The sequence below is a fragment of the Leuresthes tenuis genome, unplaced genomic scaffold, assembly GCF_036924035.1.
Source record: "Leuresthes tenuis unplaced genomic scaffold, fLeuTen1.0.hap1 SCAF_3, whole genome shotgun sequence".
In the NCBI taxonomy this organism is placed as follows: domain Eukaryota; kingdom Metazoa; phylum Chordata; class Actinopteri; order Atheriniformes; family Atherinopsidae; genus Leuresthes; species Leuresthes tenuis.
In genome coordinates this window covers 12,338,120-12,362,340 of record NW_027325357.1, presented here as the reverse complement: position 1 = coordinate 12,362,340, position 24,221 = coordinate 12,338,120, and the positions used below count along the sequence as shown (strand labels likewise).

At 38.4% G+C, this 24,221-nt stretch overlaps 1 protein-coding gene across 3 annotated transcripts in view; it reads right to left on the bottom strand.

Annotated features, from left to right (window-relative positions):
• Positions 1 to 24,221, bottom strand: part of kif5ab (kinesin family member 5A, b) — a 61,475-nt gene that overhangs the window by 17,769 nt on the left and 19,485 nt on the right. For all 3 annotated transcript variants that reach the window (XM_072381833.1, XM_072381831.1, XM_072381832.1), the window contains exons 2-17: positions 24,008 to 24,095; positions 21,494 to 21,567; positions 21,053 to 21,157; positions 20,636 to 20,684; positions 19,511 to 19,566; positions 17,927 to 18,014; positions 17,574 to 17,698; positions 15,252 to 15,356; positions 13,234 to 13,382; positions 12,294 to 12,442; positions 8,142 to 8,365; positions 7,346 to 7,414; positions 5,956 to 6,162; positions 2,065 to 2,211; positions 1,463 to 1,651; positions 773 to 890 (exon numbers count right to left, since the gene is read on the bottom strand). In XM_072381833.1, coding sequence (XP_072237934.1) covers positions 773 to 890; positions 1,463 to 1,651; positions 2,065 to 2,211; positions 5,956 to 6,162; positions 7,346 to 7,414; positions 8,142 to 8,365; positions 12,294 to 12,442; positions 13,234 to 13,382; positions 15,252 to 15,356; positions 17,574 to 17,698; positions 17,927 to 18,014; positions 19,511 to 19,566; positions 20,636 to 20,684; positions 21,053 to 21,157; positions 21,494 to 21,567; positions 24,008 to 24,095 — 1,942 coding nt within the window. The remainder of the gene's footprint in view (positions 1 to 772; positions 891 to 1,462; positions 1,652 to 2,064; positions 2,212 to 5,955; positions 6,163 to 7,345; positions 7,415 to 8,141; positions 8,366 to 12,293; positions 12,443 to 13,233; positions 13,383 to 15,251; positions 15,357 to 17,573; positions 17,699 to 17,926; positions 18,015 to 19,510; positions 19,567 to 20,635; positions 20,685 to 21,052; positions 21,158 to 21,493; positions 21,568 to 24,007; positions 24,096 to 24,221) is intronic.

Here is a 24,221-nt window from a genome sequence, read left to right as displayed (position 1 = left end):
GTAAAAGTGGCCTACAACAGATATGACATGCCAGTGAGTTCAGGTTGACACAGGTTCAATGAAACTCTAAATTAGCCTGGTCATCACTGCACACAAACACACACACACACAACAGTAGCATGTTGTCTTACAGATTTTTAAACAGATGTGTCATAGCATTAAACCAAACAGATTGTTTACAGTCACAGTAAAAGCTCTGTCACTCCACATCTTAATCAAAGACGCAGTCTGCTTCAGCAGAGGTCAGTGACAGATTAGATGAACAAGTTCCACTAATTTTCTTTCAAAATTGTGCAGATTTGTGTCAGGAAACCATAGCTGAAAGTTCACTCTTGAGGTAGTGACAACCACCTGCAGTCGGTTCAGTCTGTTTAAGCGGGTCAGAGGACATGCAAACATAACTGTCTACAATACAAACTGTACTGTAAGGTAAAAGCAGTCCAAAATGTCAGAGATCTTTCAGTTTCCTCAACAACAGTTTTTAGAAGTATACTGATTATAACTCTATTGCCACTCCTCTTTTAAGTTCTGTTGGCAGCATGGTTTTGTAAATGGTGGCTATTGGGCAGCCTGCTTTGATCCAGACAAATCAGGACAGACTGCAGTGAACTAGGATGAATTCAAATGACCTGATAAGATGATGATAAGCTGATGTTTCCCTGACAGGTCAGGGCTTTTTATGTTTTTTGATGATTATCTGTGTTTCTTTTTCCTTGCTGATGTAAAGGATTGATAGAAATACTGCTGGTCCTCAGTTATTGCTTGACTGTACCTTGAGCCTGGAGTTTGGCCAGCTCCTCAGTCAGTAAGTCATAGCTGTCCTCGAGCCGTCTCTTCTTCAGCTCCACACTCTGCATGTACTCCGTAAGAGAACAGATCTTTGCCTCATGCTGAAAATCACAACCAACATCAGAGATGCAGAAAGAGCACAAACCTCATCTTGAATAACACAACACCAAACACAAGATGTCTTTTTCTTCTTGGCTGAATTAATATAGTCGAATATTCATATTTGTCACCATTATTCACCAGAATTTAGTCAAACAGTATGAAGTCTTTATAAAACCTTATGCAACCCTATAAAACAGGCAATACTTTGAGACAGAGCAGTGTGCCCAAAGAAAGATTCCTGTGCGCTGAAATGTAAAATCTCCATAAACAGCTAAATGATGCTTTAAAGCATACAGCTCTTCGTAAAAGTAATTTGCATCACACAAAGGATTACACAACTACGGGCTATGGTAATTACAATGATAAAGACGAGTGTGCTTAAGAGTTACTGTGATGATAATTAATATTTTGCACTGGGAGGTTTCAGTCTCTATTGCCCTATTTTCCTACAACAACATTGTTATTTCCTTCTGGTAAAAAAAAAATTATTTCCCACACCAGATGTCTTTTTATTCTTGAGCTTTTTCCTTTTATCTTATATCTAAGCTAATACCAGCTTCTGAGTCGTCACCTGTGAGATCAGGAGGTGACACGACGACAGCTCTCTGCTTGTCTCCTCCATCTTGCGATGACACTCCAGTTGAAGGCTCTCAAGTTGCCGGCAACGCTTTACCATGGACTTTACCTCTGACTTTATTTTGCTGACGTAGAGACGAGCGACCGTGAACTCCTCCTCAATCACACCGGTGATCTCCATGGGCTGGAGATGAATACGGTACAGAGAAGGAGAGACGATTGAAAGAGTAGTAAAGTCAATGTTTGATCAAGATTGAGCGGGGGCAATTCAAAGACAGCTGGGAAATGAAAGCGGTAGAGAGGGAAAAATCTTAGACTTTCTAGGAACCTTGTGCTCATAACCATTAGGTTAACAGCACCATCGAGAAGATGCTGTGGCAGCTGCCCTGAAATGGGCTGTAGAGTATGAAGGAAATATACAGATAAATCTAAATATTACAGATGAAGATGGAAATATAAATCATCCTTGGATTTTATAATCAAGACATTCTAGTGTAGCAGAAAAGAATGAGAGATTCGTATTTTCTCCTCTCTTTAGTATGTTTTTCCATGGCAAAGTGAATATGACTCTAAATGTGTCTTTTCTGCTCCACTCACCAGCTTGATTTCCCTATTTCCAACAATGGTGCTGAACTCACGCAGGTCCCTCATGAGCCCATTGAGAATCTCAGCGATGCGTTTTCTTTGGTGGCTGCTAACTTCCTGGATACGGGACAGCTCCGCCTCTAAAGCCCTGAGGTGGGCCTGTGGGACAAGAGGAGGGAAACGAGGGAGTGAGTAGAGAAAAACAAGAGGTGTTTGGGGAGAGAAATAAAAAAAGGCAGGTAAGAGAGGAACTCTGTTGAAGAGAGGATGAGAAGAAGAATGCCAAAAGGGACACAGAAGACTGTGTTTTAGGCTGTTTTCACCTGAGCACTGAAAGGAACATTGACTTTTCATGCTTTACTTGAGATACTGTGTGCAATGTAGAAAGTACTAAAAGTACATAAGTATCAGTAGATAAGAGTAGTTAAAGTAGTTAAAAGACATGCTTGGTTATTGAGACCAAAAAACCCACACACACTGTATTAGATTATTCATGCTGAAGCTACTGATACTTGAGATGATCAGTGGGAACAAAAAGAAAAATAACAAAGTCCTGATCAACAAACCATGACAGTAATTTTTTGTCAGACATTGAATAATTTGCAAATCTGTTGAAAATAAACTACATGCTTTTATGTAACATATACCACCTTTCCTTTTAAGCTGACATTTAAGATCGTTAGCACAGGCAAGATATATAAGTTGTTCTTCCATCTTCTTGTAAGAGGGCCCAACATCAGGAAAGCTGATTCTCAGATTATTCAACTGGAGACATGAAATGATGGATTTCTGCCGGCATGATGGATTCTTTTTGGACTGTGATTGTGCAAATCTCACAAGAATCCAGCTGGCTCAGAAGATGAAAACGCTTCCCAAGTCTTTCAAGCCCACAAGTTTTCAAAAACACAACAAGGCATTGCAACATGCTCATTACAGTTCTTGCTCTCAATTTAGAGGTTAACTGTGAGACTGAGAAACAACAACAGAATGAAATATAACAAGGATTTTCATTTTTCCAGGATCTCAGGTTTGCAGAAAACATTTAAGGTGTTTCAGTTTAGAAGACATTTTCCCAGAGAAATAAGGAACTTCAGCTCCTTTTTGATGGAACTTTTGACCTTTTCTTCTGCCTTAAATACAGTAACATTCACTATTTTATCCATTTCTCCATTTCATCTCTACCACTACCAAAAGAGGTGGTCGAAAGGTCATGAAACATTTCTGTTTAGTTTAATAAAGATTTATGAAGAGACACTGACAAGAAGACCATTGAATGGATTAATGGAGTTAATCAATATGATGGAAAGGGACTCAAGGCACTCTGATGAATGCCAGTGACGGTGAGTGATGACATGGCCTCTTGCAGAGGAAGAGAGATGTTTCCACTGAAAACAGAGATGAAGAAACCTGAGAGAGGAATGATGAATGGACTCTACGGCACCATTCTTCTAGGTCAGTGTCCCAGTTCTACTGTACATCGAGATGATTCTAAAAACTTCAAAGCTGCACATTATCAAAACAGTTGGGATGCAGATAGTCAGAAAGTAGTCCTAATGAGCCAAAATTAAGTTGAGCAGAACCCCAGAGAGGCTGAAGTCTTTATCTTGAGTTCACTTATATTGAAATCTTGCTTGTATTTGGTTCCACATCTTGTCAGACTGCCAGGTGACGTCCCTGAGAAGGAGTCCTGTCAGGTGAGACGCGTGGGCAGAACAGACAGAGAAGTTATGCTAAGTGAAATGATTGAGGATGAATGGCACTGCCAGCTGGGTTTAGTGGACTAAATTGTGCAGTGAGTCATTATATTGTCAGCTCCTCTCATCAGTTTTTGAACCAGCTTCTGAGGAAGACATAGATGGAGAAGACGGCCCTCTGGCAGAACGTAAAACAGTGCATGAAATATTAAAGAGGTTTTATAAGGATGAATAATAGCACACTTGGTTGACTGAGTAAGTCAAGATAACTGTATTTGACCAGTGGTCTCTAATCAATTATCTAATGTTCAACAATATTCTTTTAAAGTGTGACACTTCCTTATTCGGCATAGTCATGATTAAACTGCAATCAAAACTAGTAGGAAGTGTTTGGTTGAACACTCAAAAACTCCATCAGGACTGCGTGGACGTGGTCTGACTGACAGCTTAATGCTATCTGAACTTAATCCTTGGAAGTTATTATATGTAATTCCTTTTTAGTTTTATTTTGAGTATACTTAAAGTGCAACTTTTGGTTAATGTTATTCACAAAGTTCCACAATTTGTGGAAATATGTGTTTGATAACTCACTTCAATTGAATGTATTTTTGTCACATAAATGCAGAAACTCAGAAAGAAAAGTGGTCATTCTGAGCAGTGCTCACTCTTTTCATTTTCCGTAACATGGGGGAGTGTCTCTGCTTCAGCGCGTATAATTGACTTTAGCAGTTGTGATGAAGTTAGATGGTGTTTTTGTGATTTTTAAAACTGTGAGTTATTGTGTTAGTGAAGGTTGCCAGTTATCCTGACTCAAAGAAGATTTCCTGTCTGGATGCAATTTGTGCTGGTGCAGTGAAGGGACTTCAGGCACACTTCTTTAATTACAAACGTGACCACGAGCACCACTCTTTTTAGACAGGAGGATTATGCACATCAAGATTTTATAGGGCATTTTAGATTTATGCAGAAAACAGAAACAAATGAGACTGATAACAGACAGTGATTTCCCCAGTGCAGCCACATCAGCCCAACCATCTGTAGCAGCCTGCCAGGACACCCGTGCGTGAAACCGGCAACTCGATAGAGACAACGATGAGAGATCCAACTCAACAAAGACTGGAGCTGTTCACTTTTGTCTTTCCTTTCTGTCTTGATTGATGATTCATCTCCTGCTCTAACATAAAAAGACGGTAGGTTTGCTTTGTTATAAAGTGCATGAAATGACTAATCACCCACTCGCTGATCCTTTAGAATTAGATTGTCTTTATCACTTAATAAGTTTTAAAATGTCAGCTGTAGTTTTGTTATACTCTAGTATGTGATAGAAAACATTAAAAAGTATAACAATTCTTCAACCTGTAACCTGTATTAAATCACGCTCTTAAGCCTGATGTAACGTCTGCTCTAAGAGCGTTTTTTTCTTTTCTTTTCTTTTCTCTGGCAGAGTTAAAACAGGGCTTGTCATCAGTCAAACAATCTGCACTCCTGAGTTAGCGTGTGGGGGAGTCGACTGACAGAAAGCATTATTTTATGATGATAAATAACAGTTATCTGTTGGTAGTGTTTAATCAACTGTTAACTCTCATTTACATGAGAGTATATATCACTGTGATGTACAATCATTAGGAAAGACTGTAAGATATAGTTGTAGCTATGTGTTAAATTTGCAGCAGGTTTGGTTCTATTAATCAATTTCCTAATTAATAAATCGTGACTTCATTAAGAAAAACTGTCAAAGGATTTATAGGTTAACAACACCAGATTTTATTTACTAAAATATCATCTTTGGCAGCACTGACTCCTTCTATCATGTAAACAAGCTATTTAATGAAAATCACAGTGATTTTAGTATCTATCAAGAAGAGTCAATACCGTACCCTCGGTGGCTGTCAGTAACAGCAGTTTTAAGAAATTTTTTTGTTTTTCATATAAGAATCTATTTATCACTGCAGATAGTGGTAAAAATAAATGATCTTATCTTTCATTTCATGCAAATCTCAATAGCTCTCAAATTTAACTTTGATTTAGTTGTTGTACGTTCTTTTCAGTTTGGGCCTTAATTGGACCGATGGACAGATTTCATTATTAATTTCAAGACCGCCCTTTGTCTCCTCATCTTTGCTTTCATTTTCATCCTCTCTCCTCCTTTTTTTTTTTTTTTTCCAGATTAAGCATGATTGAAACACAAGCCTCCAGAAAGCAGACTCACCATCTTTTTAGCGAGTTCTTCGGCGAGGAGCTTGTTCTGCATGCTCTTCTCTTCAACCTCCAGGCTCTTCTGGTCGTAGTTTACTGCCAGCTCCTCCAAGGCCTGAAGGACCTCCTTCACCTCCGCCTTAGCAGATTCATTCTCAGTCTGCAGTCTGCCGAGCTCCGTCTGTATCTTCTCGCTGTCACCCCTGGATGATGCTAGAAGCTGAAGGACACAGAGATTCAGCTAAATATGAACTGTGTAATTAGAGAGATTTGTTTAAAGAAAAGGAAAATAGATAGTAAGCTCTAGGTTTAGATTAAACATGATTGTGTTTTTTTTATCCTGTTCTCCTGGAAATAATTGATATGTTTACAAACCCTACTACACAATATAAGTGTAACTGAACAGATGAAACACAATTTAAATATTCATGTTGGATGATGAACATAAATTGTTTGAACTGATTTTATTTTGCCACCATGGTGTTTGTTGAACTGCTGTCTCCCACTGTGGGTCATATCCCTGAATGGCTGTCATTAAATGTAGATGTTGCTCCTCCCAGGGTTCCTGAGTATTTACACAAGCACACAGCGTCTGTTTGAACAAATGGATGGAACTACATCAGTCTGTGGCTCAGTGGTTATCATTTTGTCGGCTCAGCACAGCAGGACCCTTTTAGGATATGAATGAACACATTTAGCAAATGTGGAGACCTTTTCTTAGTTATGTACTACAAACCAAAGCCTGCTTTAGGTTGTGTCACCTCTAATATAAAGACATACTGTTAAAACTTTCAGTAATTACCTTTTAAGTAATTATCTAAAGGGCTGTTTTCCACTCCAGTCTCAAATAAGTATATGTTTGTAATTAAGTGATTTAAACCATGCCATGTTAAATGAAGGATCATTAAACTCACACAGCTGGTGTCATCAATCACTCATAATAGACGGAATCACATATCAGATCACTCGGGGCCTTTTACTTGTTTGTTTGTCAGACAAAAAAAATAATGACTGCTTAAAAAAGAAGTAAATTAAATGTGTTATAAAATTAACATTATCTGCAGTAACTGGACATCAAGCTGCAGTCCTTCTTCTGTCGTTGTATTGATTCTTTTCTGAATAACTTGTACTAAGCAGCCACTGAAATATTTTCTATTTCAAACTGCTGTTAACATAAATACACTTACGATTAAGCAAAGACATTTTAATTTCCTCGAGTGGTTTCTGACATTTGAAAAGGATTATTTTTCCATCTCATTAATCTCAAGGGCAGTATAAGAAAATACTTTCACAGCTAACACCTATTTAAACTGTGACTTACGCTGGCTTACTTGCAGGAACTGCAGCCCTCTGTGAGCTGTTTAACCTAACTGTTGAAAAGATGTAAAACCAAGATCCTTTACCTCCTCCTGATCGAGCATCTGCTCCTTCAGCTTCTCCACCATCTGGCTCTGATGGTTAATCTCATCATCCTTCAGTGGGACAGAGACACATGGAATTGATACAGCTGATTTGCAGTGGTATATATTACTGTATGCTCACTTGTACAGTAGGCTCTTATGGGCCCTGCGTCTGATCACAGCTAGGCATTTTCAGCAAGGTTATACTTAACTGTGCAAAGGTATGAATACAATCAAAGCTAAATATCACCTTTAACCAGACATGCTGCACGTAATATCATTGTTGCATCATATCTATTATGTCCGGTGTACTACATAAGTATGAAAAAATAAACTGTATGCATTCTGGTGGATTACCTTACATGTAGTACACTCAGAAATGTATAAATGTGTAAAAACATTAAATGCATCATATCAATTCTCATTTACATTATACAGAAAAACACTGAAAAATTTTGACACCACATTGATGCTAATGATTCTACATATATAGAAAGACTATTGATGAAAGCACTATTATGAAACAGAATTATAGAGCATAATACATGTGTAAAATATGATCTGTTATATAAATGAAAGCTTTGCTGCTTGTCAAAATTAAAGATTGCTACTGTATTTCCCTATGATATCCATTCCTTAGAGTTGCTACATTAGCCACTAACTACACGATTCTATGAATAATACATGTACAATATGCTATTTGTATTAATGTGTGCTTAATATGGTCCAAATCCCAGATATGCTGTGTAACCAGCTTTTTTCATGTACTAATGGTCCTCATGCTGCATCCATTTGTCACCTTATCATCCAGCTGCTTGTAAAGCTTGCGGATCTCTTCCTCATACTTTTGCCGCTCCTCCTCAGAGATGTGAACCACAATGGAGGAGGCTATGGAGCAGGGAGTGCAGGGAGTGCAGGGAGTGCAGGGGCTGCATCTCTCAAGAGCTGCCTCCTCAGAATCTGGGGGCATGAATTGAGTATCCTGTTCTTCATTCAACTGCCCCAGCACAATGGCATTCTCACCTAGAGATGGAGAATGAAATATTTGTTATTTTATGTCTTTATCTCTTATCTCTAGCAAATCCAAGCCTAAGGATCAAAGTAAAAAAATATATTAGTAGGTATATCTTCAGCATTTCCTTTCCTTACTTCTGAATGCATTTAGATATTCTGTAAGAGGTCCTTCAGAGCTTTAAATGCCCTTTTTGCACTTCACTAAAAACTGTCACCAAGCGCTTGTTCATTGGAAAACCATTAAAACAAGATGATCAAGTGTTTGGAGTCACTGCAACTAAATTGTGGAAAAGCTTACCTCTTTATATTAGATCTGCTCCCTGCTGTTGAGCAATTCAAATCACAACCAAAGACTCTTCTCTTTTTCTCAGCCTTCCTTTGCCACAGAGCAATTTTATCTTCCCAGCAGATGTAATATTTATTGTGTTTTATGGTTGTTGTATTCTTATACTGTGAAGCACTCTGGCCAGCCTCAGGTGTTTTTAAATGTACTATACAAATAAAAGAGATTTGACTTGACTTGAGATGAAATGACTTAATTTGGTGCAATTGAGAAAAAAAGACCAAAACAAAAGAATTGAACTGAATATGGCATGGAACGAACAGAAAAAGGTTGATAGTGACTTTGGATTTCAATGTTTTTTAATGTTTTTTTACACCCTTCAGCATCAAGGGGTTTGTGATTAGTCTCTAGAAATATAGGCCGGTTAATTGAAAGGCAAAAAAAGGCTATCACAAAAGATCCCTATTTCCCCCAAATAAGCATAAATTTCCATGACAATCCAATCTTAACTCCAAGTCCAAGCTTTTGTGTTGTTTATGCTAATAAAGGGGACCTACTACGTCAATTTCCTGTTCTATATTTCTATTTTGGGACTCGACTAGAGTTGCCTTGCGTGATTCACAGCTGAAATACTGGCACTTTATGTCCCCTTTATGCACCCCCCACCCCCCGAAGCAAGCTGTTTTAGCTCCTGTCTCTTTGAGCATTCAGCGTACTTGAAGTGGCGTGCTATTTATACACAGCTTCATGATGTCACATTGCTTCGTGTGTAATTAAATGGCTCTTCTCCATTTTTTCTTTGTCATTGCTGACTCTTTAAGAAGGCTTTCAACATCTGCATAGATCTTTTAAACAAATGATCAACAAGGTGAATACCGCAGATCATCTCGTTGGGCATCCTTGGTAGCTGGCATTTAAGTGGATGTTAACTTGACGATCAATCTCCCCACCAGGCAGGTCTGCTTCTCTACCACAACGTGAGCTGATCAACAAAAGAATCTGCCGAATTAAGTGTCATAAAAACATTTGTCTTCATTGCCCCCAGCAGAGGACTTAGCTGAATTAGCGGAAAGAGACAGTTGCTCCTTTCCATCAGCTAGCCTTGACAAAACGGTTTGATAATGTTGTGGAAGATGGGGGTCAACAGCACCCACCTTAGGGAGTTCCTGGTCTAAAATAGGCAGCAATTGAAAGGGAAACAGAGGTGAAGATGTTGTCAAAATGATCTATTAGGAAATTAAAAACACTAAATTGTGAGCTCTACAGGGAAGAAGAGAGTCCTAAGAAAACTTGTGTGTGTGCACAGAAGAATGAGAGCAAGCGCATGGATGAGGCATTGCAAGTAATTATTTTCACTGATAGATGTTCAATAAAGATGTGTTACAATTTGTTTAAAATTCAGGTCAACTGCTGAGGGAGTTGTCTTCAACTCAGACAAGATTCGATACACGACTTGAATATCAAATTATCAATACCAGTGAGAGCACTGACATTTAAAACATTCAACGGAAGAAGGAGATGTGTGTGCACGAGAGTGTGCCCATGATTAAGAGTAAATGTGTGTGTACAGTGCCCAACACACGTTTTTTTGTGTGCACGTTAACACAGATGAGTGTAAGTGTGTCTCTGTGTGCTGCTATGTGAGAATGTTACGGTAAGTTCTAACGTTTCTGTAGATGCGATGAGCCCTCACTGCTGTGAGGAATATCAAAACATAAGGATTCATAAAACATTAGGCCTGTCACATTGGCTGCTATCAGTTCAATGTGATGGGAAACCAATTATATAAAGAGCAAAAATCTAAAAAAACCAAAATGGAACAGAAATAGTCAGAAACCAACCTTTATGTGTTTTGGGTTCAACCGCTCTGTTTGGGCACACTCCTTCTATATCTCTACTGACAAGTCAAATCAAATCCGCACTGACATGGAAAAAAGAGTAACGTCTGCCAAGTGGGGAAAATTTCGTTTCGGCTGGTGAACAATCTTCCACAAATGAAAATAGGCTGGTACAGGGAAATATACTATACTCATTCTTCTATAGAGACATTCTTGACTGTCATCTGTCTGCGGCAAAAGCTTTTCACCAGCAAATACCACGTTTTTATTTTCACGCATCAATATCTTACAATCATATCAATCAATATGAAAATAATCATCTTTAGATTATCCATGATTATACATTCAGTGGAAAAAAGGGAACACGACAGGAAGAAGGGGAAAAAACCTAGGTATTACCTATTTGTTACATTGTGATGGCATCATGGACTTTACAAATGGGATTTGGGATGGTAAGCACTCCAGCCAGAAAAATATTCATCATTGAATAAAATATAATTAAATTAAAGGATTAGAATGCATAAAACAGGGTTTGAAGGTTTGAGATAATAATAAACCTCTCTGACAAACCTTAAGAATATAGAGAGTGTTTCTAAAGTAAAGATTTCTAGCAGAGAGGAGAAAAAAATTATTCCTGGAAAACAGTCGATATGGTATATGAAATATGAGTAGAAAAAAAACAAAACAAACAAAAAAAAATCAACTAATCAATATTCATCATTTAGTCACTTGTTACAACAAGGACCTACTTTTGTTATGGTTTTCGATTTCATGTGTAACATATTGAAATCAATCATGTTCTCAGTTGTATTCATATGGGATAAATGAAGAGTTAAAATAAACACCTCAATGAATATTTGGATTTTAATTTCACTAGAAATTTGACGAGAAAAAGATTTTTCCTTGACCATCTTACCTTAAAACTAACTTTGATTATTTTTTAATTATTTGGTGCCAAAAACTGACCGTTTAGAGGCAAACTGGTGCTGCTAATGCTTAGCGGGTATAACATTGACTATATTTACAGTCTTCAACCTTTACTATCAGACATGCGGTGTTGCTGATGACAATGAGAATGTGAGTTTTGAAGCCATCATGGCGATAGCTGTCATATCCCATCTTGTCGGCTTCATGACTAACTGAACCAAATTTTAGGGTTGTGTTTGAGACTTCTTCTTAGAACTACAAATGTCAACCTTGATTTAAAGCAAAAGGGGAAAAAATTGTGGGATTTATTCTCTGGAGATTATGAAGTGAGGGCTGTCTCGATGCAACCATATATCCATCCATCCATCATCTAGCGCTTTTCCGGGGGTCGGGTCGCGGGGGCAGCAGCTTTAACAGTGAAACCCAGACGTCCCTGTCCCCGGCCACTTCCTCCAACTCTTCCGGGACCCCGAGGCCAGCCGAGAGACATAGTCTCTCCAATGTGTCCTGGGTCTTCCCCGGGGTCTCCTCCCAGCAACCATAATTCCTCTGGGTTAATGGTTGTTGGAAGTTTGGGAGGTGATGCTTAAGAAAAGGGAAGCAACCACTGTTTGGCCCTAAGTAATGTAATCTACTAAAGTAATCTACTGTGGCTAATGGGCTAATGGGCACTGATAGAGACTTCTTCTTTATCTATGTCTATGTCCATACAATTGTGTACCATACCATCTGTAGCATACTGGGTGGACCAACTAATCGCAAGACAATGCCATGCACTGGCCCAGCTGAAAATGTACTTTTTCACAGTGTTGACATTAAACATTCTCACAGTTTCCTAGTAGCAGATGATATGCAGATTATTTGTAAGGTAGCATGATGTCAGTATTACCGTTCCTCAAGCGGTTCAGCTCAGCCTCAAGTCTTTGAATAGTCTCCTTCATTGTCTTGTTCTTCTCCTTTTCCTTTTCATACTTCTTCTTCCACTGTTCTGCTGTGAGCTCCAGATTCACTGATACAGTATTTCTAATGGTCTTGGCTCTAATTGGAGGGATACAGTGAGAAGCAGAGAGAGTAAGGACGAGAGGAATAGAAGGAAATAGTGTGAAGTTAGGAGCATGACAGGAAAATATACAGACAAGACAGTGAAAGGAAAGTAAGTAGAAAAAGGAACTGTCAGACAGACATTTTAGTCCTGGCTGCTCATTGAAAATGGGTTTGCATCTCATTAATTGCTATGCAAATTGGGTTTCTGCCAACTGTGTTACATGGTGCATGTAAAGAGAGTGGTGTACTCAAGCCAAATGCATCAGACAGCTACAAACATATTGACATAATACAAATCATTAGAGCCTGAAGTATGTATGCGACTATAGATTATTCCTCTATCATAACACAAACAGGTATTGTGAAATTAGCTGAGTGCTGTGACTGTATTATCAGTAATGTTGAAGCTCAATTTATGGAGAGAAAACCATGTTGCTATGTTCAGTACCACATATTAGAGAGACAAAAAGGCTTATCTGCAGTTGTCTTTTCATATCAGACTTAATAACATATTCCTTAGGCAGGTAGAAATCAGGTGGTGAACAAAAGCGATGGTGGTTATTGTGTTTCTATGTATTTTTTAGAAAGAAAAGGTAAAATTGGCCAATAAAATCTAACCCTTCAGATTAGAAAAGGTAAAAACCAACTGCAGCCCAATCCCTGCTTCCATAGTTGTGTAAAGGTCATCAAAAGCAACACTGGAGTCATTCAGTATTAAATGAACATGTAGAATCATCTAAATGACAGTGGAATGTGTATCATTGTGCTACACAGATGCATGTTACCGTTGGCCAAACATCAAGGTAGATTTGGTCTCTGTATCATTGTAGCTGGAGGGAGAGCAACAGATAAACATGGTGGTGCGGCAGTTTCCGCCCAGTGAGTCCTGTAGGATGCGAGTCATTTTGCTGTCACGATATGGTACATGGGATTTCTACAAAGGGATAAAGAGAAGAGAGAAGAAAGGGAATGCAAGATTTAAAGAAAGGCATAAAAAAAACGGAATCAAGGATTAGAAAGCTCAAAAAACCTCTGAACTGCTGGAGAACCAGGCTTTTCTTTGAAAAATGTGTTGTTAGCATCAACAGAGAGAAAAGAAAGACACGATTCCTCTTTTTCTTTTGAATCATTCACCAACATTTATAACCTCATGGATGCATTTTTTGAAAGAGATATCCTTGCTCAGCGAATACCAGTATATTTCTAAGACTGGTGAGGCATTTCCACCGGTTTTATGAGGAGTTTCCTGAGCCCTCAGCGTTAGATTATACGAGGGAATGTTCTCATTATGTAGATAGGGCTCGAAAGGACCACAGAGTGGGTCAAATGGTTTATGTCACCAGCTGTAGCAGCACTTATAAATCTGGGTGAAGGGTGCAGAAAACCACCTGACATGTCACAAAAGATTTACAACCAGCTGCAAGAGAAGAAGAAACCCTGATTCGCCATCTGTTTTCATCTCTCATGCCAGTTTTTGAATATTTTGTCTTGGCATGACTTGGCATCTATGATATATTTATAGCTAGTGAAAGGTTATAGTTCGGTTAGATAAAATGTGAAACCTCTCATATTTTTCCTTGTTTGTTTGTTTAATCTCTGTGATAATACATTCAAGACATTATGATATAACCAAGTTAGCTTTTATCCCATGTTGTTAGTCTTTATGTTAAGCTGGAGGGAAAATGACATTTTCAAATGAGACTTAAAAAAAATATGCTACTTTATTTACTAAAGGCAAATTTATGCTTCAACATGAGATCAACACCAAGATTACATAATGCAAAGCCTGGATAAGAGACTGTATGAATATGCAAAATTGCTTCATTGGTCCACAGCACAACACTGCGCTTTGACTATAATGACTTAGAATTGTACAATGACTACTTTTTCAGATTTTTTTTCCTTTCGTAAAATTGGACAGTTACATGTCTTGATGTGACGCCGTTGTTATACTTATCGCTAAATGAAGACGCAAACATTAAACATCTCACAACATCATGTTCACATCGTTGGTACTTGACATTGAACATAGACGCTGCCCTACACAAAACAACCCACAGATAAGATCGTACCTATTATCTGTTTTAGTGTGAGGCTGGGTTAAAACAAAAGTTTCAGGATGTGACTTATTTTTATGAGTAAGAGCACAGTAAACGAGTGATGACAAACTGTAAAGTTCTGCAACATAAAAGAGGGAAGATATTAAATAAGGGGGTGTATTGGAGTGTTGAAGTGAGTCTTTGCATGGACTGGCAGAGCTTTCAAAATAAGAAAGCAGTACTAACTCTGTTAGTATCCATGAGCGAACCTGATTTAATTATTGCTCCTTGCATTTTATATTTTTGTTACACTGGGGTATTATGCTTGAGCAAATAACCATGTCTTGTAAACATCCAGTAGTGGACCAGCCACGGTTGTTAAAATTTGCCTCATCACAACTTGTAGCTACACTTCTGGGGAGGTGCATGTCAAGCAAGAGAAGCTATGGTGTAGAAGGGTACAGCATGGGGTGAATCCATCTGACATTGAGGAATAAATCCAGCTTAAATCTTGCAAAGAAAGCTAATAAGATATTTCCACAAAATGGGTCATTCCTTTAAAGTAAAAATCAGCTCATCCCCTATTGTACTGGGGAGATTTGTACTGTTTGCATCATTTGGTACGAAACTAATTACTGAATTCAAGACATTTGCAGTGTTCACTCTAGCAAGAACACATATTGTCCTGGTGACAATATTTTCAAAACAAACCATTAAGACAGCGACTGACTGGGTAAGTACTGCGGACGAACTTTTCAACATACCGTTCCTTCAGCCAAAGCTGAGATGACGTTCCCCAGGGCCGACAGAGACCTGTTGATGTTCTTGGCCTCATCCAGCACTGCTCCCTCAGCACCTGTCTTACTGACCTGACACAGATACACACATATACACAGGGATTAATTAATAAGGTGCATGATCCATGAGTGATTTTTTAATGTGGTTTTCATTTAAGTCTCATGTTAAGGGTATAGAAATAATATTTCATCACTTGAGGAACAGCGTGAAAGAGATTTTGATCCACACAGAACAGAGTAACAAGCACACAGGAGTATTGTAATCCTTTCCTCTCTGGTCAACTAGAGAGGCAGCTTGAATAAATCAGCTTTATGTGTGCTCAAAATCAAACAAGTACCCTCTAATGTCTACAGAAAAGTCTGTCACATTACCTGCTAGATTTAATTTAGATTTTTAAATTATATAGTATATAGCACTACATGGCCTTGTGCCAGACTCCCTCACCAAATGATTTTTGTTTATAAAGGTTCCTCAGACCCTTTTTTCCCTTTAGCAGTTCCACAAAGCAGAGCGAAAATATTCCGCTGCTTTCTGTCAGCATCAAAGCTACTGGAAGAACCTTACAGAGGATCTGAGAGGAGCTGAAGATATTGATTAGAATTAACCTATTTTGTCTGGCTTTTCTGGGGTGTTTTATAACTTAATGCTTTCAATAATTAAATATCTTTTGCTTGCTATATATTTATCATTTGTTTAATCAATTAACATTTTACTGATTATAACATTTTATAACATTTTACTATTTTGCTCTTCAGCTATAAACTACTTATTTTTTAAACGTGTTATGATTTTCTTTAGATTTATATTCATAATTTGTTTATTATTTAAATATAATTATAATTTTTGTCTTTTAGTAACTTTAATGGATTAGTGTCCAAATCAATTTTCTTGTATACTACATTTTGTCAATAGCTTTAAGGTGCCATATATAAAATGTGACAGTTTGCTTGATAGATCAATTGATCACAAGCTGCAAAACCATGTTTATTGTCCTGGTAATATAAACACCTATTGATCCCAGGAAACCAATATGTAGCTGTACATTCTTGAGACAGCTTCCACATAATGACTGCCTACGCCAACAGTGGAGGAGGTCATTATACGATCCTCATTGACTGCAATAAATTGCTACAGAGAGCAGCGGATCAGCTCGACAAGCAAAACATGGGCAGTTTGCACATCAGCATAAATGATAATTATGGAAAACACAGTGATAAATTTCAGAAAATGTTTAGGATTTGCTTTCTAAAGACTCAACATAAACAAACAAGCTCAAATAATACTATAGATTTAACAGCAGATTTCTTGCAGGAGATTCAGTCTTTACAAGAAAAGCACAGCATATCCTGTCATAACTGTCATAGGGCAGAATTATTTAAAGCAAGATAACAAGCGAACTTAATAGTAGAGGAGAGCAGGTTGTCCCATCAAAGCCCCATGTAAAGCTTGCATCAGTTCCCTGTTTTGTCCAGTCGATAATATTTAGTCCAAAAGCCTAAGAAGCTGCTGGAGCAGAAGCCCCTCATCATTGTTCCCCAGGGATGATCAAGACAACTTACAGATCCAACATCAGCACTTTTTAGCAGACAAGCACAGCCATCAGCATCAGTCCAGACTATACAGACCCCTGCAGTTCTTAGCCCACTCTTCCATTTTTTTTTTTTTCGTTACTGCTATCAACTCAAGGTTATAACAGGGAGTAAAGGACCATGTTAGCAGTGTCGCTAATGTATTTCATATTTGCACTTAAGAAGATGACCGATTTCCTGGTTATTGATTGCTTTTAGGCTGGAGAGAGCTGGCTCAGATTTCACCCAAGAAATAAGTCCTCCAGCTTGTTTTGTTTTGTTTTGTTCTTTGAGGCACCAGAAATGTTTACTGGCTTCAAACAGGAACTAATCAGTGGAACCAAAAGACTGCCCCAAAATGAGCAAAGTCTAAGAAACATCAGGCTCATTGCAGATTCAATAACCTCACACCCCCCACCCCCAAAAAACAAGATTCAGTCCTCACTCTCTAAAAGTGATTTTTTTTTCCATAAAGATAGATTTCAATACATATATTTGCAGTGCAGCTGCATAAAATAAGTGTTTGAAAAAAGCTTATAAGGTGAAGTTTAGAGTTCTAAGATAATCTTTTCTGCTGCTTTGAAGTCTGCAAACAACATTTCTTAGAAAAGGCATCTGGTCCCCGAGTTATAAAATCCAATCAACATCAAATATTGTGACTTAATAGCACTGAAAAACAGACTTTTGATGTTATCAAAGAAAATTCCCCATTCTTCCTACCTTCTCACTACCAGCTAAATCAACGAGGTATAGCTTCCCGCACAGCTTCTGCTCTGTCTCCACGTTTTCTTGTTTGATGTTTATCAGGAAGATGCTGTGACTGCGGGAGCTATGCTCATTCATGTCTAGAGAGAAAAATGAGGAAAGGGAGGAGATGCAAACAGAGGAGTCTTCACTCAAAATTTCATTCAATGCACTGCTTCCCACAAATAGATAAAAGGTGATCCTCGCTTTGCACTTCACCATGTGGTCTTTCCCTCACGCTTTATTGTTAAACTGTGAAGAACAATCTGACATGAAGTGCCTGACAGTGGTAGTGTCAAAACATCTGGAAGATCAACAGTGTGACTCACTGGTGACAGCAACATGGCGGCTGGCCTTCCCTTCATCTATCACATCCATCACTTCCTCAGGACTAGTGACAAACCGCTCAGTGCAGCCCTTAATGAAGCAAACACACGTATGTGCATTATTTATGTTGTGAAAAAATTAAAGTCGCATAGTCAAAGAGTCATGTGTTGTATGAGCATATGAATGCCACCTCTGCAAACCCCCTGTTTAGATTATGCATACAAATATGCACACACTTTTGTCTGACCAAACACAGGTACATATGAACACACATACATTATTAAAACTTGCATTTTGGCTTTGATTTAAGTCGGCATCATAAAACTGTAAAACAATCTTATTGATTCAGGATAAGTTAAACTAACAGTAAGCATGCATAAATGAGAGGATAACACACTCCATCCTGTCTGACACGTGTCCTGTCACAGATATTTAGCTAGTAGACTGAAAAACAAAGGAAACAACTGCTCCGTTTCTGTCACATATTTAAATGCCTTTTTAACCTTTGTCTAGGTTTACATGTATTGCTTATTCACACAGAAACTCATACAACATATCTTATTTTATAGACACTCCATATACAGAATGCAACCCTTTTTGTCCACAATCACATACCGATGAACATATCAGAGGCAATGTGTGGTTCAGCATCTTAACCAGGGACACATGTCCTTGGGCAAGACACCAAAGCCATACACTGCCTCTGATGCGTCCAGCTGTGTGTGAATATGTGAAGCACTGTCTAGCCTGTAACATTGTATAGACTAAGATGTGCTATATACGTGTGTGCCTGTATGTGATGGGATGAATGTGGCTTGTAGTGTGAAAGTGCTTTAAATGGTCAACTATACAAGTAAAGTCCCATATAAGTACAGTCCGTTTACCATTCACATATGCCCAGTAAAATTGGGAACAATATGATATATCAGTGAGACTTAATTGTGCTGATTAGTGGGTTCTGTTATAATTTGCAAGAGCCACAGTTTAGCTGGGCCAGGCTAACGCACTATTTATTACAGCTTTTACTACCCCCACAAAAAAGAGTGATGTCAATCTTTTTTATCTATAGCAGAGGGTGGACAAGATTATTTCCTAGCATGTTACATTCAAGGGTGGGGGTAAAAATGAAATGCATTAGAAACTATTTGTGGAGGCCAGCACTGAGGATAGAACAGCTAATCTTGTGATTACAATGCTTTGAAATTACATGTGAAAACCCCGGTTTCTGACAAATAGTGCATTAAATTTGAAAATAGAGCAGAACTTCACCTTATCTCACAAAAAATGTATGATAAATTTAATTCCCCGAAAGGAAATTAATAGATAATCAAGAGAATATAAATGTTACACTCATCAAAGTGTTATGTTTGCCTGCTTAATTCTATCTGATGTTTTTGGATATGGTGATCGACGTCTAAAAAATGATGTAGGACATAGATGTAAAGCAAAAGCGCCCTTGGCCTCACTGCATCCAGTGCCCTTGCCTGAAGTATGCTTCGAACATCCACTGATGACAAAAAACAACATTATGAAAGAGAACATTTATAATTTGCTGCCCAACTGAATAAGGTCTGAAGGTGACTCACCTTCACATATGGAACTCTGTGTTTGTCTTCATGAACTGACAGGTTAGTTTTTGTCACTGTGACAAGAGGAAAAATAAGGAGAGAGGACACAGTTTTACTCAAAGCATTATGTGTGTGTGTGTGTGTGTGTGTCGTGTGTGTATGCGCACAATTACAAATAAGCATCTGCGTGTCTCAGCAACAACTATAATGAGTCCTGACAAAGTCTCCTTTGTATTTGTGATTCAGCTTCTATTTATGCAGCATGAAATAATCATTCGATGGTCTATGAATGTTCTCTGTTTTCATATAGATATTTTTCACGAAGAGGTTAAGCACATGCTTCTGCTAATGTCAGTGAATACATTTCCTGACACACATTCCTGCATTAGTAATTTCACATAGTCAGTACAAATGATAATTAAAAGTCACAGAATTGTGAAGGCTGTTTTTCCTTGGAGACTCTTGTGTATCTGTGCTTGTTTTATAACCCAAATAGTTTTGCTGGAGTTTTTTGTACAAATTTCTCTTCAGGGTGTTATTCTCTTTGCTACTTTCATTCATCTTGCTTATTGTCGACTCTCCTTTCTTTTGTTGTTCATCGCTGAAATGGTCCTCAGACTCTGTGAAGTCTTCTGCATACAGATGGGGGCTTTTATCACTGTCTCAGTCTTCATTAAATATATAATCACAGGGATACTGAGGATAGGTCTCTATCAAGGCCCCTCCAGAATTTTACATTGATTATATCTCTGTGTAATAAGTCTGTGTGAACTGCTGCTTGGAACTGCCCCTGTGTGCATCATATGAAAAATAAGATATAATAAATAGATATAAAACCCCCAAAGTTTTACTATCTGTTGTTATCACAACAACCAAATATTGCGCTTTTAAAGCCCATTTTTGTGCATAAATAAAGAAAGAAATTCTGAAAGAGTCTAGTTTTAAGAAGAAATATTAATATAAATAAAAACAGACAAAGTTTAAGCATTGAATGGTGTCTGCAGTTTGCCTCACAGAAAGCATATGGCCCCTGATTCCATTGGGAATAACGCTGAGGCTTTAAATTTCCATCTGTACCACAGAAAGCTGTTCTTTATTATCAAATGTGAGTTATGCTTTCACAGCCTCAGAGCATAAACATACCATCAAGAAGGTCCCGTATTTTATCCAAGTAGATCTCAAAATAGGAGACCTGCATCAAAACAAAAAGCATGGAACAGTTTATTTTTTTCAGTGGATATAAATGGAGAATCCAGCAGTGATAAATGAGAGGAATGGGATAGCTGCTCATTATACAAATACAAAATGCTAAATGATGTTGTGGTAATCTGTCCTCCTGCCGGTGAGGGATTACCGTTATCCTCTATGATATGAATGTGGCTTAAAAGAGAAAATACTGGTTTATATACGATGATTTATTGATGCTTGTTGGGGTTACATCAGAGGTTCAAGCAGAATCCCCACTGATATAGTGTGGAACAACCAAACTGAGCATGCACATCCCTATGTTGGTGTGTCAAATGCTCACATCAACAGACAAACATAGAAGCACCAACTAACCTTTATGTGGAATTCTAGGTTCTCATCCATGGCAAATATATGTTCAAAAATATCCTCTGCGATTCGGGGTATGATTCCCATTCCCTCGGGATCATGAAGGTTTCCCTGTGTGACACAAAATGAGAAAGCGTGAGTAAAAGGCAGGATGAATTCAGACCCTGGGACAAATTAAGCAGAGACAATAGTAAGTAAAGGAGAGCAGGGAGGCTTTAGACTTTAAAAGAAATAGGGTTGTGTACCAGAGAGTTCTAAAGGGAGTGAGTACCCACACAAGGCTGGGGATAAGAGATAAAGAGTGATGGCTGTGATGGAGGTGGATGTACTGTCATGGAGGGCAGAGGAGGAGATAAAAAAAGAAATGAGAAAACTGCTCATGTGGCAGTGTGCATGTGTGTGCCACGACAGAAGGTCTGGCTTTTGAATTATTTAGCAATACTCTACCTCCATGGTGTGTGTTTTTCCCGAGGAGGTCTGTCCATATGCGAATATAGTCCCATTATATCCACCCAGTACATCTAAAATGAGGAGGAAGAAGACATGTTACAGAAAGAAAATAGAAAAAAGGATAACATCACAGATTCCATTCAGGCCGGCAGGAAGTACCCAGACAAAGACAAATGTCTCTGACCTTTGCTCCAAACTGAGCCTCATAAAAACTGTGCACTGAGAAGCACATGGTGTTTCAGCTCGAGTAGGTGCTGAACAGCCTCCAAGGCTGCACACAATAAACAAAAATACCTGAAGCTGTTAGTCTGACCAGGAGGCACTTAGTGAGGTGACAAGCAAGTATCAATATATCATTCTCTGTATTAATTTGGAGCCATGACAAAAACAACACCGACCCTCTACCTCTACCAATTGTTGGTGATAAAAAAAAAACACGTTGGATGTCATATTGCTGACACAGGCTAATAAACCTCTGCAGTAAAAGTCAAGCATGTGTAAAGAAAAACGTATCATCCTGGAAGGCTGGCTGCCGCAGGTGAACTGACCGCAGACTAATCGCGAAAGCTCTGAGCTGAAACCCCTCAGAACTCTGTTCCGCCCAACCTCTCCTGCCTGAACTCTCAGCTGTGCTGCATGCTGCCTTCAGCTTCCACTTAGGTCAGAGTGAGACCAAAGCAGAGTGAGATTAATCAAAAATCAAAGAGTGTGTCTTTGAAAGGAAATAAAGGCAGCAGGAGTTTAGATTGCTAAAACCACAGATGTCACCAGTGAGGGAAACAGGCATGTGGGAAGACTGGATGAGAGTGAGAGGAAGACAATGAAACAGCAGGGAAGACAGAGCACAAATAGCAAGAAAGACCCTTAAGGATAATATGTGTCATCAGACCAGCTCTTTTTCTGACATTTCTTGCTCTGTCGCTCTTTTTTCTTCACAACAAAACTCAACCGTCAAAACTCACTCTTTTGTTTTGCTAAATGCCTTGATTTTTGTTTCAACCTTTAGCTGCTGTCCATCTTACCTTTTTATTTGATCTTTCCCCAGCCAACATTATAATCTCACAGTCTATAAGCAAAACCAAATCAATCTTTTCATGCTCCATCAAGAACTCGTTCACCGGAGCTCCGTGCTTTGAAGGTGGAAGAGAAACAAAATCCTAACAGGGGAAAAAATGAGTTGCGTGGAGGGATGGATGGAGGGAGGGAGGGGGAAAGGGCTTAAGGGTACTGGTTTCGTTTGATCTGGGGTCTTCTGAATATACACTGTGTGCACATATATTAAGCAAGTTGTGTTTTTCCAGAGATTCATTTCATTGTTGAGCAAATAAAATGCTTTCAACCAATCTAAAATGTTACCTGAATGGTAAAAAATGGAAAAGAGACTTCTGTTTTCTCTCAGAGGAAAATACAGCCCGAAGTACAAACTATTTTTGAAGTAGGTAATGATTAGTGTGCACAATTATTGAACTAAATTCAAAAACAGTTTTTCACAACTAATTTGTTCTCAATTTCAGAGTAATTACTCTAAGTTAACAAAAAAATATAATTTCCTAGCATTTTTTGGTATTTTTAAAAATTCATCAGTGACTAAATTAATTATGTTTCTTCTCGAAAACTTCACATCCAAGGCAGCTGTGAGCTTTTTTTATCTTTTCATGTTGAACTTTCATAGGAGTAGAACCCTAGAACAGGGACATACCAATATTCAGTCATCCTTAAAACCATTTCTGTCTAAACGAACATCTCCCAAAAAACTGGCAGCAGGTTTGGGAGTAGATTTTCAGTCCATTGTCAACCAGAAAAAGGTTCAAATAGGTCTTTTTTTAATGATAGCAGCACACAATAGTAACCCTTCTCTAATTCACTGACACCTGATTCGGGGGGTGCCCTGAATCAAAATTTTGCGTTCAGGTGTTTCTTCACCCATTCGTAATGTTTTAACTTGTGAGTTTGATGCCCTTCTTCAAGCAAAAGTGTCGCATCTGTCTGAAAGGCATGTCACAGTTTGTGGCCCTTCAGTGTCAGTTTAATCACTTTTGTGTTTTTTATGAGGTCAGGTAATCAAATACTTTATCAATAACTTGTAATAAGATATCAATCAATTTAGGACACATCTTCCCTCATTAGAAATATTATCACCTAAAATAAAAACCACTCAAGGTTATATGATTTAAAGCATACAGGAAATAGATCATAATAAGGTTGAAATACACCCTCACAAAACAGTGCAATAGGTGTACTGGTACTGTTAATCTGAGATATAATATAAAGCATGTTAGGCTCACCATCTGTATCAGTTTCACTGCTCATAGATGTAGGTCGTGTGACAACAACAACTCACGGAAATGTGTTTTTTGCTGCATGCACCAGTGATTGAAGTGTAAACTGACAAAGGCGATATGGAGATCATGATTATGGAGGATATGCTAATGAAAGATCTGCTGGCTTTTTCCTTGCCTTGTCATTCATGCATCTTTAGAAAACAAGAGGCAAACGATTTATGTGACTCACCTTTGACAATCTGTTTGGCACAGGCGTTGTACACTTGCTCCTGAGTGGTGTTGGTAGGGAAGACCTGGTCAAACACATATGACTTCCCCTGTGAAGGCCAACACACACATACACAAACAGTCAGACAACTTGCAGAGTTCTTTAGATTAGTGTCAGCACCTCTGTGTCTCCTGTGACTTGCTTTAAAAATCCAGTAGAGACAGTTTTTAAACCA